At 37.1% G+C, this 17,220-nt stretch overlaps 1 protein-coding gene across 2 annotated transcripts; it reads right to left on the reverse strand.

Annotated features, from left to right (window-relative positions):
- Positions 1–1,253: 1,253 nt before the first annotated feature.
- LOC139971207 (protein farnesyltransferase subunit beta-like) lies at positions 1,254–14,673 on the reverse strand. 2 transcript variants are annotated; one of them, XM_071977481.1, is made up of 12 exons: positions 14,438–14,673; positions 13,381–13,460; positions 12,939–13,103; positions 12,686–12,735; positions 11,577–11,673; positions 10,170–10,253; positions 9,464–9,550; positions 8,444–8,573; positions 7,153–7,324; positions 6,644–6,713; positions 5,576–5,690; positions 1,254–4,827 (listed from the first exon to the last, which is right to left on the reverse strand). In XM_071977481.1, exons 1-12 carry the CDS (start codon positions 14,543–14,545, stop codon positions 4,735–4,737), a joined length of 1,251 nt encoding a protein of 416 aa, XP_071833582.1. In that variant the 5' UTR covers positions 14,546–14,673; the 3' UTR covers positions 1,254–4,734. The 2 variants fall into 2 exon arrangements, with proteins under 2 accessions (XP_071833582.1, XP_071833583.1); XM_071977482.1 differs by lacking the exon at positions 14,438–14,673 and adding an exon at positions 14,177–14,288.
- Between the last annotated feature and the right edge of the window lie 2,547 nt (positions 14,674–17,220).

The following is a 17,220-nucleotide window of genomic DNA, read 5'->3' on the forward strand; positions in this document are numbered from 1 at the left end:
AAGAGAAAAGAAAACAATGTGCGAACATGCGTAGTTTAAATTGACCTATGAACTCTCGGCCTATTGCAAAGCCATTGTTAGTTTCACCATAGTCTTCGCATTCACACTGTGTGCATGCAATAACGTCTTCCAAATCCTTAATTTAACAATATCAATAAACCAAACAGGATTTTAATTGTAGCCTGCACTTTTATGAATCAAAGCTGAACTATTTGGTGGAATATGCCTACCCAAAACTGGATATGCCGTGTCAAGGTGGGAAAGCTGTTGAGGAGGGGTGGGGGGGGGGGGGGGGGGTACATGTAGGTGATGTGTTGTGCGGATTGTAAGGAATGAAAAATTAAGTCTAATTCAAACTATTAAATTAAATTAGCCTTATACAGAAATTTCGGTGATATGCAGTAGTTCAACATATTGGAAAAACTCAGTGATGATATATCCGCTTCTGAGTCTTAATTTTATTTATATTTATTTATATTAATCCTTTGATACTTGATAATAAATGTTTTCCTTTCAGGATAACCTGAAGTCCACATTTAGTCTGCCACTGCCAGTGAGTGGTACAATTTAGCTGACCCGGAAAATTTAAAGAGTTAGAAGCTTTTTTTTTATGTCATGTGTTGCGTTAATAGAGAAATTAATTATTTATCCCATTGCACTTTTCATGGTTGAAATAAACATTTTTAGTTTTTTTTTTAACCTTTGACATAATTCAGAGTTAAAATGCCAACTCCACTTATTAGTCCGGCTTAGTAACCTATCGATTTGAGAATCAGTCAGCCTCAAGAAGAATTATTCCAACCCAAACATAGCTGCTAACGGCAGCTAACACATGCTCACAGTGAGAACATCAACTTGTGACTTTAGGCACAAATTGAACCTCATCAGTTTCCTGGACCATGGTTGATCATTTCTTAAAGTAATAAAGAAATGACATTTTGATATCTTTTGACAATTTCTAGCATGCTAATCGTATGTCCGAGGGTCACAAACAACAATTTGTGGTCATCAGAATTTCCCTTAACAAGTCTCAAATAAATAATTGCCAGAATGGCACACTACCTGGACAAGCTAATGAGAAACTCTGTGAGGATGATCTATTTGTACTGTTCTAATTGTTATATGTTCAAACAACTCCTTTCACAAAAATTCTTTTGTTGTTTATACTTTTGTTCTTATTTCTCCTGTATGCAACATTAACAATACGAAACGCTACCTTAAAGAAGAACATTTATGATAGAAAGACAAAACCATTTCTGTTCCAATAAAACTGAATATATTTTGTTCATTCTCTTTAGCGTATGTATTAATTTCAGCACCACTATAACTTAGCTCCAAAAACTTGCTGACCGCACATGCCGGGATTTAGACTGTTATTTGCAGGTTGGCGACATGGTATGCAGGTCTAACCCCACCGTTGAAGGTCAACTGGAAGCTCTGCTATAAGCTGCTTGGTGTTCAATAAGATCTTAAACACATCATTTAACAGCGCTTTTAACAACTTCTTTTGCAAATTTTACCCAGTGGCCAGAGAGGTCAAAAGCCAGGTCCACCCTGGGCACAAACGTCACTGGGCCCTGCTTTTACATCCTTCACTTTCATTCAATATTTTATGGAAATAAGAATACACTGTTTCTTATCCCATAGTTTTCGGGGTTCCCTCCATATTTTTCTGGGCCACTTAATCGAACCCTGCCACCCTAAACCCCCATCTCCCCCCCCCCCCCCCGCCCCATCCTCTCACCACCCTACCAGTGGTAAATAATGCATTTTTTACACAGCTAATGGAACAGAGTTCTTACTGACCTGTGTCGAGTTTCAATCTTCATACCTGGGTCAAGGTCTACTTCCTTCTTTAAAACATAACTCCCCTATACTTTTTTCCCTGCCTCCTTTCCATTGTCCACTAGCTGAATGAATAGTTTCATACTGGCTTGATCACTAACATTACTAACAATAACTTTGCATCTTTCTACAATGATCTCTTTTACTCTCTGCTTTCTATATCACTCCTCTGAGCTACATTTTTCTTCTTACAAACACCATCCAAATAGAATTACAAAGGGATAGCATGGCTGCAGAAAATTGCTCAGAATTTTAGATTAAAAGCCATATTTTTCGATATAAAATGTTACTGGAAAGAGATTCTCATTTCTTCCAAATTTGATATCACTTTATAAAGTAACGCTCAGGGAGTGTCGTCACCTATGACAGTTGATCACTAACGAACTGCAATTTGACATTTCTCTCACAATATGAGGTTCACGAAACCCAGAAGGTGGAAATTAAGGTAGAAGATCTTACTGGTAAGTTACATAATGGATCAAGGTATTAAAGAAAAATATGTATCATTTGCTTAATATGAAAGTTACCTCATCAGATGAGCAACTGGAAGACCAGTCACAAACAATTGAACAAAAACTAACAAATAATTACTAATAATAAAATGTCTGCTAAAAGTTAAAATGCTACTTTTACAATCACATCAACTACATGGTGAACATACATTCATTATTCTTTTTCTTCTTATTATTACTATAAACAAACCATTTCATTTCAACAGTATATTAAGTCTGATGGCTTCTTGGCAGTAACTTTCTCACCAAAACAGAGAACATAGTTTAAAAATGCGACTGTAGCTTAGTAAACTAAACGAGACACTGTCCTATCTTTTTTTCACTCAAAGGGACACTAATCTGTGACTAAATCATGGTTCTAAGTCATTCTGGAAAAAAAAAACCAGATTCACCAAAATACTTTTGTTTCTTTAGTATTTTTATTGACATGAACCCCCAAAAGAAAAATGATTCAAATAATAACAAGTGTTCTTGACTTTTTTTGGAAAGTGGAATTTGAGCAGTCTGGTGATAACCATACTCCTCTATTTACAGAAAAAGATTTGAAACCTGAAAAAAACAAATATTGCTTTGAAAATCAACATTTGAAATCAAAATCTCACCTGAAATTAATAATAAATGTTGCACAGAGAGTTGATTACATAAATTTGTTTGGATAAAATTTGTTGTACTGATGACCTCCTAACAAAGGAATATGCAATCAGTTGTCATAATGTAAATCTCTAATTAGATTGAGGGGTTTGGAATTATGCGTGCATAGTTTGTTAAGAAAAAACAAAGATCCTACCGAATGTAAAATACAGCATTCGACTAAACGAGTTGCATTTTAATATCAGTATTGAGATTTAACTCAAAATGCCACTTACATTTGATTGTTTGTAAACAACTGTTGACATGATATGAATTCTGTGGTTGACATAAGATGAAAAACGTTAATAACAATAAATCAAACAGTAGCAGAGCTAAGTTGACACTCAACTTTGAAATTAACCACAAAAAAAGGAAAATCTTCTAGACATCAATTTGAGGAATGGAATAAGGAACTTTCCAAGCACAAATTCCTCTTCTTTCAAAACCAAACCAAAAGAAAATATTGCAAGGGCTCAATAGTAACTTTGAAAATCAGGAATGTGAGATTTCACAGTTGTTATCTTTGGCAAAAAGACAGAGTGCAAAATGTTTCCATTATCTTTGGAGGTATAACTTTAATTAAATAAATGAAGTAGAAGATGTAATGTTAACACGATAAGACTTTTGAAGGAATGAAGTTTATTTTGGTAGCAATTCACAGAATAAAAAACATTCGATGAGCTAAAACGAACATCATCCTAATTGACGTGGGACAATTTTTCCAAACTGGAGGGCCCTTTTTCGATGCTCAAAAGTGATTGCAGACAGTGCATCAAATCTGCACAAAATTAACCTACTTGTGTCTTGGATAGTGTGCTTTCTGACAGCACAATGCTGTTGTAATACATAGAGCTTTAACAGAAAAGTTTTCAGATTCAAGTGGAAATATCAGTTATCTTTAGGGAACATAACCTTCATGAAGCTTGTTTGCATCACTTCACCATAAATAACTTGACTCTGTTACAAATGACTTGTTACAAAACCACTTTTACCCAATAGTATATTTGAGTTCCCAGCTCAAGACTGGTGTTAACTGTCATTAAGTGTCATAGAGAATTATAACATAATTTAAATTTTCATAATTCTGTCAACAAAGCATTTGAATGATACAATATTTTGACAATAGAGATTTCCCCGGTGGCAGGGGACTTTTATGGCACCCTTGGGCAGTAGGATGGCCACCTCCTCATGTGCATGACTCTCTCAGATTGCGTGAGACTAAGCTGCATATTACACAATGACATCGAAAGACCGGAACGAGTGATAATGAAGAAGAGAACATGTTACACACAACATATAACAAGATGTGACTTTCATTACAGCAACAAACATTTCATCCCTTTAAACACTGATATCAAGTTCAAATACACAATTTTGACCTTTGTTTTACTTTTTGCATGCAGTTGAAGAATACAGACATTTCTTCCCCCTGATAAAGCATCACTTGAATACAAAAAAAAAAAAAATTTTTAGTTATGAATTATACCGTTCAGATCCATAGCTGCACGTCAGAACAAAACCCCTGCAAATTCTCCATTCAGCTTCAATCCCATCCTGCTTGTCTTCAATGTCAAAACGTAATGCATCTGGCCACAAAGATCAATAATTGATTGTTTGCGGGTTTCTTTCTATCTTAGACGACAACATTTCTTGCAAGCAGTTGGGATTAAAATAAAAAATATGATTTACAAGTTATCCACAGTTCCTTTGATTATTACAGCGATGCCTAAACGAGTCCTCTCAACATTCACCTGATGTTTGGCACGGGTAGCCGACTGAAATATGCTACAGCGTCTTTTGCACTGTCTAAGCCTATGTTGAAGATCGGATGAATCACTTGCTGGAAGGAAGAGGAAATATCTTCAAAATCTTAAAATATCCTATCAGTCTCAAAAGGTCTGTCTTTAAAGCAGCTATCGAATATGGCCTGTAATATAGCAGAGTACATTGCTTGCCTTATGGGAACACATCGCTTTGATTTGGTGCACCATAAGTATAACAGTGTAGCGCTGTAGTGGCTGTACCTTCACAAGTTACAGAATTTTTGCTAATATCGATGGTGACACCATCACACCCATGATACAGGCCTGTCATAATCAGTGGTTGGAAAAAGGTGACCACATTTGATTCAGGCTTTTGTATTAGTTCAAGTCTGGTTTAAAAGTTTATTATTGCCTGAAATTGGCTGTGTTTACACTATCAATATAGTCTGATTACTGTATTTTGTTACAGCATTATTTTTGTGTTTGTTATTTAAAGGCACCATGATTTTTACTATTCTTTTTTAGTTGTTTTCTGTCCTTCCTTTCCTCTATTGGAGAGTTCTACTTTGTAAGAACACTGGATTTCACCAAACGCTTACTAGGACACTGCCTTTCACATCTACATTTGTACAAATTAATGATCCAAGTACATGTTCATATGTAAAGTATATGACATGAATTGAAATATATGGAACTCCATACTCATGATCTATAAACAGGTTAAAAGTTTCACTTTGTTCTGCTGCATTTCACATCATAAACAAATGTCATACATTTAAAAAAAATTATAAAAAAGAAATTGTCATTTGGGAATTTCTTCCTTACCAGTTCATTCTCTGGTCCACCCATCACATAATTGCAACTGTGATGCTCATTGAGATAATGTTGAGATAATGATAAACCGCTGAGACAGTAACATGTATGATAGTAATCTCTAGGTCTGAAAGAGAGGAACAAAATAACAAACCACTTTCAAATCTGACATTTCTTTCAACTCTAAGGGCCAAAGGTCGTATTTCCATTTTGAGGGTATTCTCTCCTCCACGAGAGAAGTGCAGTTAGCTCATAGCAAGTCTTAAAAGCTAACTACAGTATCGACTTCAGCCACGGTTCTTACATGCAACAGTAAGTGAGTTACATCTGCTACCAAAGGTTTTGTTGCTTTTTGCTTATGAAATTAATAGATTAATTTTGAGCATCACAATTGGGTTTCTTAAACATTAAGGTTCACAATAGTTAAAAAAACATAAAAATATCTTGAGGTTAAGCCAAGTTGCACCACACAACATGTGATGTTTCCTAAAGCTAACGGCAAGAGAGCAAAAATTGTACAGACATCTTCTGTTTACGATCAGATAGCAACATGTCATATAAATCATACCAATAATGGTCACTATACCTGTTTTATTTAAACCCTAAAATTCACCTCACAATGCCTGACTAATCATGACTGAACTCGACTCGACTGTTGTCAAGTGTAGAACGGTGGACAGTGTGGGCATGCTTAAGCCAACGACTGATCGACAGTTTGCCAGTTTTATTAATCCTGTTGTCTTCAAGTCTGGTAAACTGTTTGGAGTGTTTCCCAAATGGCACAAGAACTGCTTGGTTTTAAAAAAAAATCCAACCAATCACAGGAATGTAAATCTGCATTCGACCTAACAGTCACCAGACTGTTGACAGAAAACAGTATCTGCGTGTGCTGATCAGTCGTTCAATGTGTACAGGGGTAGTCGTAAGTCCATTTTTTCTTGACGACTATCAAAAGCTAGGCCACAACAGTCGAGTTGAGTCAGGTCCTGTTCAGTCGGGGCAGTCTCTGATCAGTTTCACAATTTTTTACAGATGGCAAAAAGCTACAATTAATTTAAGCATAAAGAACCTCATACTCACTTTCCAGGTTTATCTACAAGCCCACCATTTAAGTTTTGACAACATATTAAGATATATTCTTGTAATGCTTCTGTGAGAGAGAAAAAAAGAGAGAGAGGAGAGACAAGAGAGAAGTGAATGTTAAAAGACTTTCAAAGAGATTGCTCGGTTCTTGGTCATAAGAAAGAGACGAGGTCAGAACTGAAGTGGACTTGACACTTTATGAAATACTATATTCCCTAATGACTCACAATAACACTTTATAGAGCTCTGCACTATTTGAGTTGACTTCACCAAAAATTGGGGGAGCGGTGATTTACCCTTAAAGCAAAACATAAGTGTATACATGGACACATAATCTGTTAATACTTCAGTCCACCAGTATCACACAGCTAATGATCATGCAATATCTATCGTTAAAGTACAAATGTTACTCTCGTTAAATATGGTGACTCTTATGTCATTAGCCTCTGGGAATGATACTCAAAGCTCAGTGAAATCACTTGTTTTAATCTGAAGAAGACACACACCTTCATTGAACATCCAGGAAGTGCAATCAAGGCTGGTGTCCTGTTTACTGAGCACGCTGTGAACTACTGGAAACGCTCCAGCCTGCCAGAACGAATAACAGCCATCTACGAGTTTATTCGTACGACCTTGGAAGCCTCCTTCGAACCGCATCTGTCTTTGAGCTAGCCACCTCTGCAGGAAGTAAACACAGCAAGCAAGAATATAGGCAGTGTCCAAAAAAATTATGAAATATAATACGAGGAAAAAAAACATGAACATTATTTTATACATTCTATGTAAATAATAAACAAAACACTATATGGGAAATGATAAAAAAAAGTCTACATTTGAAAGTGCGGGCAAATTATTGGATAGAACATTATTTGATCCTGTGACCATCGGAAGGAACAGAGGTCAAAATATTTTGCATGGTAATCTCAGTACATGTCATTTACTTTTCAATTTTATTAGTGTCCTTGAAGAAGTACAATAAATAATTGGCCTTTTGTATTTCATTACTGTAAGCTCAGTGGCTGAACATGTAAGAGCTCCATCTCTAATCTAATGTTGGTTACACCCTGGCATTATCCCCAAGGGCAACTTGTGCACGATTATTTTACATTTTGATTGTCGGTTGTCTGAAAAATAGTTGCAATATAACAAAGAATGACCTATATGTCCACTGCAGGATTTGGTGAATTGAACACCAGCTTGTGGCTCATAGGCCTACCGACTATTTTGTTATTGTTGTTGTTATTTCATTTATCTCCAAAGGGATGGATTAATGGATGCCAATTTAATCCTTTGACCCTTCTTGGGGTAAACAACTCAGTGGACGACTGCCGTGTGACCTCTCCAAAGCTGAGTATGGTTGTTCTAACAGGAATTTGGTTGTCTAGGACAGCCATTAAAAAGTTGCTTTTCCCGCAATCCACCCGATCAACTCTCTTTAGTTTCGATGGAAAGTATCGACCAGTTCCTAACATCTGTCATCATCTTTAAAATGAAGTACAAGTGCTACATAACAGCAACTTTTAGGAGTGATAGCTCAGTGGTTAATGCCGGTGCCTTTCAATCATAAGGTCCCGAGTTCGAATCACTCCAAGATTAATGTATGTCGTCCAGTTACAGAGTTGTTGACAATTGACAATTCATAATCATGGACACTAAATATGAATCTAAGAGGCTGACTTCGGTAAGCTTGCGGCTTTGATAAGCCAATGACGGCTTCTTCACGTTTCCTGCTTGCAGGAGGATTTACAATACATACATACTGTACATACAACTGTTAAGTCTGGAATTGTGTCTCACCAATAGGGCCTGGGTATCACATAACCGTTCATGGCCAAGGAGAACCAATGCTGCTATGCTACAGAATGTGTAACCACCGTGAGCTTCCATACCACTTTGTCCAGCAAACCCTCCTTCATAGCTTTGACAACTACAGAAGAGAGAAGAAACCAAGTATTTATGGAGAGAAGCCAGGAAAGGAGTCGGAGGATGAAACTAGGCATTCAGAGGAACGAGATATGCTTGGGACACAAAATATAGGTTACTTGGGAGGAAACATTTAGGTATATTAGGGAAGAGACCAGGCATTGAGTGAAGGGAAACATGTTTTGGAGAGAAAAATATATATCAAAGAAATAAAACTATGTGTTTTATAGGAGAATGTGTCCAAGAATTACGAGCAAAAGATTGTGCATTAGTAGAAATGAGACTCTTTGGGACAAGAAACAAGGAATACTATGGAAAGCAAACAAGTATCGGTGCTACTTGTTAAAAACATATTAAACAAAACGGGTATGAGAAAAGCAATATACATAGTACAGATAGAGACCAGGTACTTAGGAAAGACACAAATGAAATAGTTTCCGATTTTGCAGATTAGACAGTTAATTTTGAAATAAAAGGCTGAAATTAAGTAAGCAAACAAGAATTTGAATTATGAAACAGACACTTTCATTAAAACAAAAATTAATAAGATTTATTAATTTGAAAACTGAAGTTCATACTTTTGTCAAGATAACTTTTTCATCGCTTTCATAAGACTTTCTCAAACAAAATTCCTACCAAAGTTTATATGAAACAGACAAAGTTATGATTGGCTCAAACAGAATCTTTTATTCAAGTTTGACATTTGACATAAAGAAAGCAAAAACAAATTATGACTACAAGCCTTTTTCTTTTAAACATTTGTCAATCTTTATTAAATCTACAAATGAATGCAACCTTAATTTGCAAAAAAAAGGGGGAAATATAAATAGAATAGAAACAAAGAATTACATGATATTTCCCAAATTGTCATACCTAACTACATATGCAACTTACCTGGCTATCCATTCTGCTGTTCCTTCAAACATTTCTGGTTTGTAAACATTAGTCAACCTGGCAGCAACGACAGCACAGTAAGCTCCTCTGATAAAGACAACAGTGAGGACTGTTAAAACTGGATTCTGTATTATAACTGTTCACTATAAATGTCAATGTGGTCATGGACAGGGGGTGAGGGGAAGGGAGTGGGGGGAAGTGGGGACTCAGGAATTTCAAGGAAATGTTCAAGGATTGTGTTAAGGAAATGAAGGCACACAAGAAAACATTTGTAAATTTTCTGCAGCTTTTCTAATGAGTATAGCATAATCTTTCTTGGGTCAATTTTTGTCTACTACAACTGAAACATTCAGCCATCCCCCCCCCCCCCTCAACCATCTCTAATAGAAACCAACTCTCCTCTACCCCAATTGGCCATGATCCAGATTCAATAATGAAGTACTTTATATACAGATATTTTAGAAAGTATACTCCTGCGGCACATTAACCTTACACCTACGTCACCTTAGTAAAAGTTCTTTGTAATAATTCAATCAAATCCTCTTTCCGTCTTTTGGTTCCCAGACAGCCCAACTCACACTCCAACAGTAAAACTTGACAGAAATGACAACGCATCATAAAAATGTCACATGAACCACGAATAACAAAGAAAGCAAATGTTATTCAAGGCAATCAGAAACTTGTTGAATTCATCGCAAGAGTTTACCTGACATCAACCTCTCCTCCTCTGTGCATAGTAAAGGCCCCACTGGTCGTCCTCATACTGCCCAGGAACGACTGCAATGTTTCCCTTTATGCAACACAAAGATCAAATTATCTCAAAAGTCAATTTCAAAAAGTCAACGTCATATCAAAGGCCAAATACATAGAACATGAACTAACCACCTAACTGTGGAACACAATAAATCAGTCGGATACAATTTCATTCCATCTTATCTTTAAACTAACAATGTCTTAATTTAAAGCATCACTTCAGTCATATTGCATTTCCGGTCAAAGCCCAATGGTTTTCCTACAAGTGGCTAGCATATTATGCAGGACGAATATGACAAACTTATATTATTCTGACCCAGAATGGTGACAATTAGATTGTAGTTTAGCCTTATTATTCCATGAATGTAACAACTTCAGTCCAGGCTAGTTCTTGGCACATCTGCCATCAAAGTGTGGCACATCTATAGAAGGCAAAATGTTGAACTATCTTGCTCTTCTAGTATTAAAAGACAAACATTAATATCTAAATGTGACAATGATGCAATTCCATATGAAACGTATGTTTTAGTTGTCTTAGGCTTTTGTGGAAGGAGACCAATCATTACACATTAACCCAGTAACTTTGAAAACATTTTCATGAAAATGTGATATGTTCTACAAGCCCTTGTTCCCCCCATCATCTTTGCATTTCATCTGTTTTTTTCTCTTCTCCTATATTACAAATATGTAGATATCAGGTTAATCTAAGTATCAGGCAGAATTAAGAAAAGTTGTTGTTTAAAACCCTTGTTTGTTCTCTGGAGTAAAGTGAATGTAGTTTTAAGTCAAAACGAAACAACAACATATTCTTGCTTCACCATCTCAACTGACTATCACCTTATTAGTATTTGGTAAGATGGTTGTTACAACCATAGGTGTAGAAGGCGAGGGGCGGGGGCGGGGGGGCTGCAGGCCCCCAACTAAAAAAATGTTGTGAAAATTTGGGCAATATGCTGTGAATTTTTCAGGCACCTACTGAAAGTAAAATAATTTGCAATGGGTTTTTCAATGGCTAAACTCATATCATTATTATTGTAACGACTTCCCAATAATTATAACCAATATGGAAGGTTCATAACACTGCAAATTATTGTATGTTATTGGCATGCGATGTAATAACCGATGCATGCCTATAGGATATGCATATTGAGATGTTGAACGTATGCGGAGCACGCGAAAAATTTTGGTTATATTTTACGGGCAAGTTGTTACAGCCCCCCAAATCAAATTGGGCTCCTCTGCCTATGGTTACAACCATCCAGTGATGCACCATCACTGAAACATGTTTTGCAGTAAAACATCAACAGATGACACAGCCACTGACAAGTTTGTTAGGGATAGAAAGAAACTTAAACATCACCTGTTAATACTTTTGTATGCTTCTTCTGTTCCGAGCGTACACAGTGTCAGTACAGCAGCATATGTTGGAGCCAGGTGGGCCTGTTGACCAGGACTCCCTGATAAACAGGATTAAAGGCTAAATTAGTGAAGGATATTTAAGTAGCATGCAAACTGTTTGCACTGATTTGTTGAAATTTCTCAGTCAGACTAAGCTTAATGAATGTTGAAACAGCCATAAATTACATTTGGTTTCGAAATTTTATCAAACCTACTGAGAATTACTCAACATCAAATTTTAATGACACTAACAGTCATTTCCTGGTTTATTGTGTTTGTTTTTTTTTAAGAAAAAGCTTAGTGAACAAGTAATTAATGAATCTATGATCCTCAGTATTTTGTGGCCCAATCACTTTCCATTCTCTTATTAAACACACGTAAATATGGAAAAGCAAATTGAAAATCTTTGGCTTTTTCTGTATAAATTCAAATGAAATATCACAAGTTACTGACCTAAGTTGTCATGCAAATCTTACATCCGATAGCGTTGAAGAATTTTATCAAAATCAACTCAAAAAGCTGATTCAAAGACAGTTACCTAAAGCTCACAAAGAATAAAATCTCAGAGGGTAATATGCCTTTGATTTGAACCAGTGGGGACTTATAATTGCTCCAATCTCACCCAGCCATAGCCCTAATCCACTTCATGAAAGATTTATTACCACAAATGTTAAATGTCTTGTTTGCCATCAGTTATCAGTCAAATATTGATGAAATGATAACTTAATTTTGAAAAGAAGTTATCAGTATTTATCAGTATATGTGGTACTGATTAGAGGTTAACTTGAAATAGGTCAATTCTTTGTACACACGAGTATTCACAATATATTACCACAGGTCAAAATAGAAGTTAGAACAATTCTTCAAAAGTTTCCTTTCTTACAGCACGTGCAGCATGACACATAAAAGAGAACACACATGTATACGATACACACCAACACACATCCACACACAAACATACAAACACACATACATTCACACACACAAGGGTAGACATACCAATTGTAAAGGGCGTCAATGCAGGATTGTTTGATGTACAAGCTTATAAACCAACAAGAAACACTTAAGTACCTGCAAACCCGCCATCAGGGCACTGACATTTACCGATAAACTGTGTAACTCTGTGAAAGAAAATGAAAAGTTAGAAAATTGAAGAATATCGGTTCTCATATTTGGTCATGTTATGCAATTCAAGTGATCACCAATTTCTAGATCTCACTCAGTATTTGCCAAACGTACAGTACAACCCCGTACAGGACTCACAGTGTGGATGTTCTTGTATTGTTTTGAAATAATCACTTTTGGCAATCTATACAAATCTTACCTGGACGCTTCTTCTTCTGGTATTTTCTCCCCCAGCAAATATAGAGAGTGAAGGATCCAATAACAAATCCAGGGTCGACTAGCATCCAGGCATTCATAACTCTCTGGAAGGTGGTGGAGACCCTTGTGGAGGTAGCGAAGATGTTTTTCTTTGTTTAGAGGGGGCCTGAAAGCAATGAACCAAGATATTGAAATATGCATCTCATTGCAAGGGTTTCTTATGTAGCCTACACTCTAATGATGACCTACATAATGTCAGGCTAAATGTGTTCTAACCTCATCAATAACTTTTCGGTGCATGGGGGGGGGGCGGGGCATTCAAAGAGCCATGAACCCCAAATATGACTGTTGTCACCACAACTTATAATCACAGTTTGATCTTTGAAATTACAACAATAAAATATTCTATTTTATTTCTATTGAGAATACTCTCAGTCACTCACCATTTGAACTCTTCCGGTTCCTTTTCAGCCCACTGGTGAAAGATATTAAATTTCTGTTCCACAGAGGCTTCAACATTTTCCTTTTAAAAAAAGAGATAGTGAAAAATAAGGTTACTTAGAAAAATTAGTGGGAAACCCAGCACTGAAAGGAAATCTTACTTTATCCAATATGATGTCTGCACACTCAACTTGGTACTTGCTCAGAGCATGTACTATGCAAGAATTTTAGAAATAAAATAGTTTAAACAGAAAGCTGCATAATTTATGATCATCCAGATCATCTTTTTGGCATTCTTTTATTGTATTAGTCTAAAGTAGTAATATATCCATGTCTCAACTGTGGCAATACCATACATATAACTAGCTTAAGTATATAACCACATAGGTATAAGATGTACGAAGAATGTATGAGGGATGTGTATCAACTATTACATCATTTGCTAATCATGATCAAAAGGGAGCAGCTTTTAGCATATAAAGTTCTCTTTGTACATTGAATCAATCTAAAAACTCTAACTTGGCTTAAATGATATAACAACCCAACATTAATCTCTCATAACTGTTCATTCATTTGTATATTTAACGGCATCTAAGTCCATGACTAACATCCTGAAGCAGATGCATGGGGAGTAGAGAAAATTCATTCTACAGTAGGCTAGGCCAAATAAATATTATGTAGGAACTAGGCTAGCCTAGATGCAGTATGGGAAAACAACAGTAGGCTGGGCATCAGTGCAACCGGATGCTCAGATACATCATTCAAGTGGCGCTGCATTCTTTGGTTGTGAAAAAATACCTCATGCCATTTGAAAATGTTCGGAAGCAAATATAACACTTTCATTCCCATGGCTTAACATTGGTTTCAACCTAATGTTCATTGTTAGCAAATGGCCTTCACCGTTAAGCTAACACAGTAACAGTAACAAGTAACATTAACAACAGGGTTGTTTGACATAGGCTATTACCTTTCTTCACGGGGACTAAATGAAAAAACACCCTACAAGAAAATACCGACAGTATCGAAACATTAAACATAATATATTTCGTTAAGTGATACCTGTTCGTCGGCAGAGTGACTGCTAACGCCATCGTCAACAAACTTTTGACGCGTTAAAGCAGCTAAATCTATAACACACCTGGGCGCTGCCATTTTGAAAACTCTCATAACCTTATTTAGGTTACCACAAACAAGGTACGTAAATCTGCTACTAATTTCTTGTTCACAACAGGGCGGTTGACTCGGCTTTTACGAAGTGGACATTTCACGAGTACAGGGAGTTTTCGATAACAACTCCTTGCTTATATAGTCAGGAGAGCCAGTGTGCTATCAAATGATTGTAATATGGATAGGACGGTTACCGTGTAACGGTTGTTTACATGTTATGGACCAAGCTCGCCCTTGGAGGAACAGAATGAACTGTCGGACGAGAACATGTTTTGTAAGCTATAATATAATGTGATGTCGAATGTAGTGCCTTTGCCTAACTCAGTGTTTGAGAAAGCGGTCAGATGATGGGGTATTCGCTCTCGTCCGTCGGAAAGGGACCTCTATAAATGGCGGTGCGGCCATGGGCGGCGATCATGGGGGGGGGGACGGGGGGACATATCCCCCTCAATATTTTTGGTGGGGGGATATAGTATCTAATATCCCCCCAATATTTGGTGTCATAGTTTTTTTTAAGCATATGATTTGTATTTTTTTATGATATCGCTATTAATTTCAAAATAGAAAATGCTTAGATGCAGCTTACAAGGCCTGGGAAGTGCCATTTCCAGCGATCTGGGAGACATTTTCGGCCAAAAGTTTCTTTTGCGCTTCGCGCCAACTTATGGTGGTGCTACGCTTACAAAGTCTGGGTACAACCTTTGCCCCTCCCTTGGCAAATTCCTCGCAAGGCGCCTGTCTAACCGTGTCACAATTTGTTACTATATATGACCGAAAATAGTTTTTACATTTTTTTCTCGAAATGAATAGCTAGACGGACCGCATCTGTAATGAAATTTGGTTTGCATCTTTTGTATGAGTGTAAATACGTACAATCATTATGATCCACATCGATATGAGTTCACTGGGTTTCCATTTTGCCTGTTTCCTACAAGATTTCTAACCGCAGGTGCGGAGCCAAGGGAGGGGGGGGGTGAAGGGTGGAGACCGCCCTCCCCCTCGAGCATATTATTTTGGAATTTTCTATGATGTCGAAGTTTTATAGTAGCCGTTATAAGAGGTTTAATATTTGTACACCAATAAGTTAACTGTGTCTGAATTTTCGAAAATTCCTTGACCAACATTCTTCATCATACTTCCCTCTACTCGTGCAATTTTGACCGGTCTGTTAGGGGTTGAGGGGGTTTTTTCTATATTGGTTGTCCATAGATGAAATTTTGTGCAACATTATGGGTATGTTTTGAAGTGAATATATTATTCAAATTCTGAATAAAATAATGGGCTTAAAACCTTGAAAAGTGGGGCTGACGGGTATTGTGTGGCCTTACCTACAATTACCTACAAAAGCAATGATCCACAGGAGATGCAATGAGGTCGAACATGATGTGTGATTGGTGACAATCTTGAAAAAAGGTTATGAATGAAAAAAAAAATATTAGGAAAAACTTGGTTCTCAGGCAAAAGTTTACATCTGGTTGGTCATTTTCAAGCCCGAGAAGTGCCATTTCCGTTGATCTGGGTGGGGGGCTATCAAAACCAGAAATTTTCTTGTACGCTGCGCGCCAACCAATGGTGGCGCTCCGCTTCGATAGAAATTCGCCTGCATCCAAGCAAGTGTCCCCCCCAATATTTGAAACAGATCGCCGCCCCTGGCGGTGCCAGAAGTAGGAATGAGAGCGAATTCACAATTTCACACCCCTGCCTCGATATCATCTGAACACTAATCGCAAAGACAAGGCTTGAAATACGCCGGTGTTCATCCCGGGGCAATCAAACACGGATCGGGATAGTGTCTCAAATAATTAAACTACTGTAAGGATTCCTGATCTTTGGGTCTCAAAACTAAACTATATACCATGCTGGTACTCAGTGTGTCGATTTAACTTGGTTAACTGTGATCTTGAGCCTTATTGGACCTTTTGAACATTTCACAGAGAGTTATCACCATAGGAATTGAAGTATAGGTATGCATATTAATATATTTGGGGGAATCGCCATGCTGAAGGGTTCCCTGGAATTTTGAGACGAGGATAATCAATTATTGAAGTTTTCAACCCTTATAGATTCCTGACGTGGTTTCTTTTTTATATATATATGTATATGATTTAAGTGTACTCATTCCAAGAAACGAACGAGAGTACTCATTTCAATAAAACGGCTCACGAATTTTGGATAACGTAAACACTAACCCAATGGAATGTAGCGTATGTATCATAATTAAAGGAATTAAGTGAAGACTCGCGCACAAAGAAACGTCTCATGCCGGTAATCTGACCTAGTTTCGAATGAGGTGTAACCGAAGTGTTAGACACCACCATCGATCCCAGCAAATACACACACAGCTTGCTACCGTCGATAATTAGACACTAGTGTACAGTCCATATACAGCTACGGTCAATACCCACAACACATACATAGCAGCGATGAACATATCAGGTCCAGATAAAAGATAACAAGGTATCACGTTTCATTACTGTCTGCATTTTGTAGCGACAAGCAGAAAACTTCGCTTGCAAGCAACGGAAAGTTCATTTTCTCAGACGACGGCAAGCGGTTTGGGATTAATGCCTTTAAGCAGGGAGTTGTTATGGAACATAACAACTCCCTGCTTTAAGTTAGTAGAATGTGTAAAGTTATGGCGTTTGGAATGAAACCCCGTAACTAGACTTATCTAA

This window comes from Apostichopus japonicus, chromosome 8 (genome assembly GCF_037975245.1).
Source record: "Apostichopus japonicus isolate 1M-3 chromosome 8, ASM3797524v1, whole genome shotgun sequence".
Classification (NCBI taxonomy): Eukaryota; Metazoa; Echinodermata; class Holothuroidea; order Aspidochirotida; family Stichopodidae; genus Apostichopus; species Apostichopus japonicus.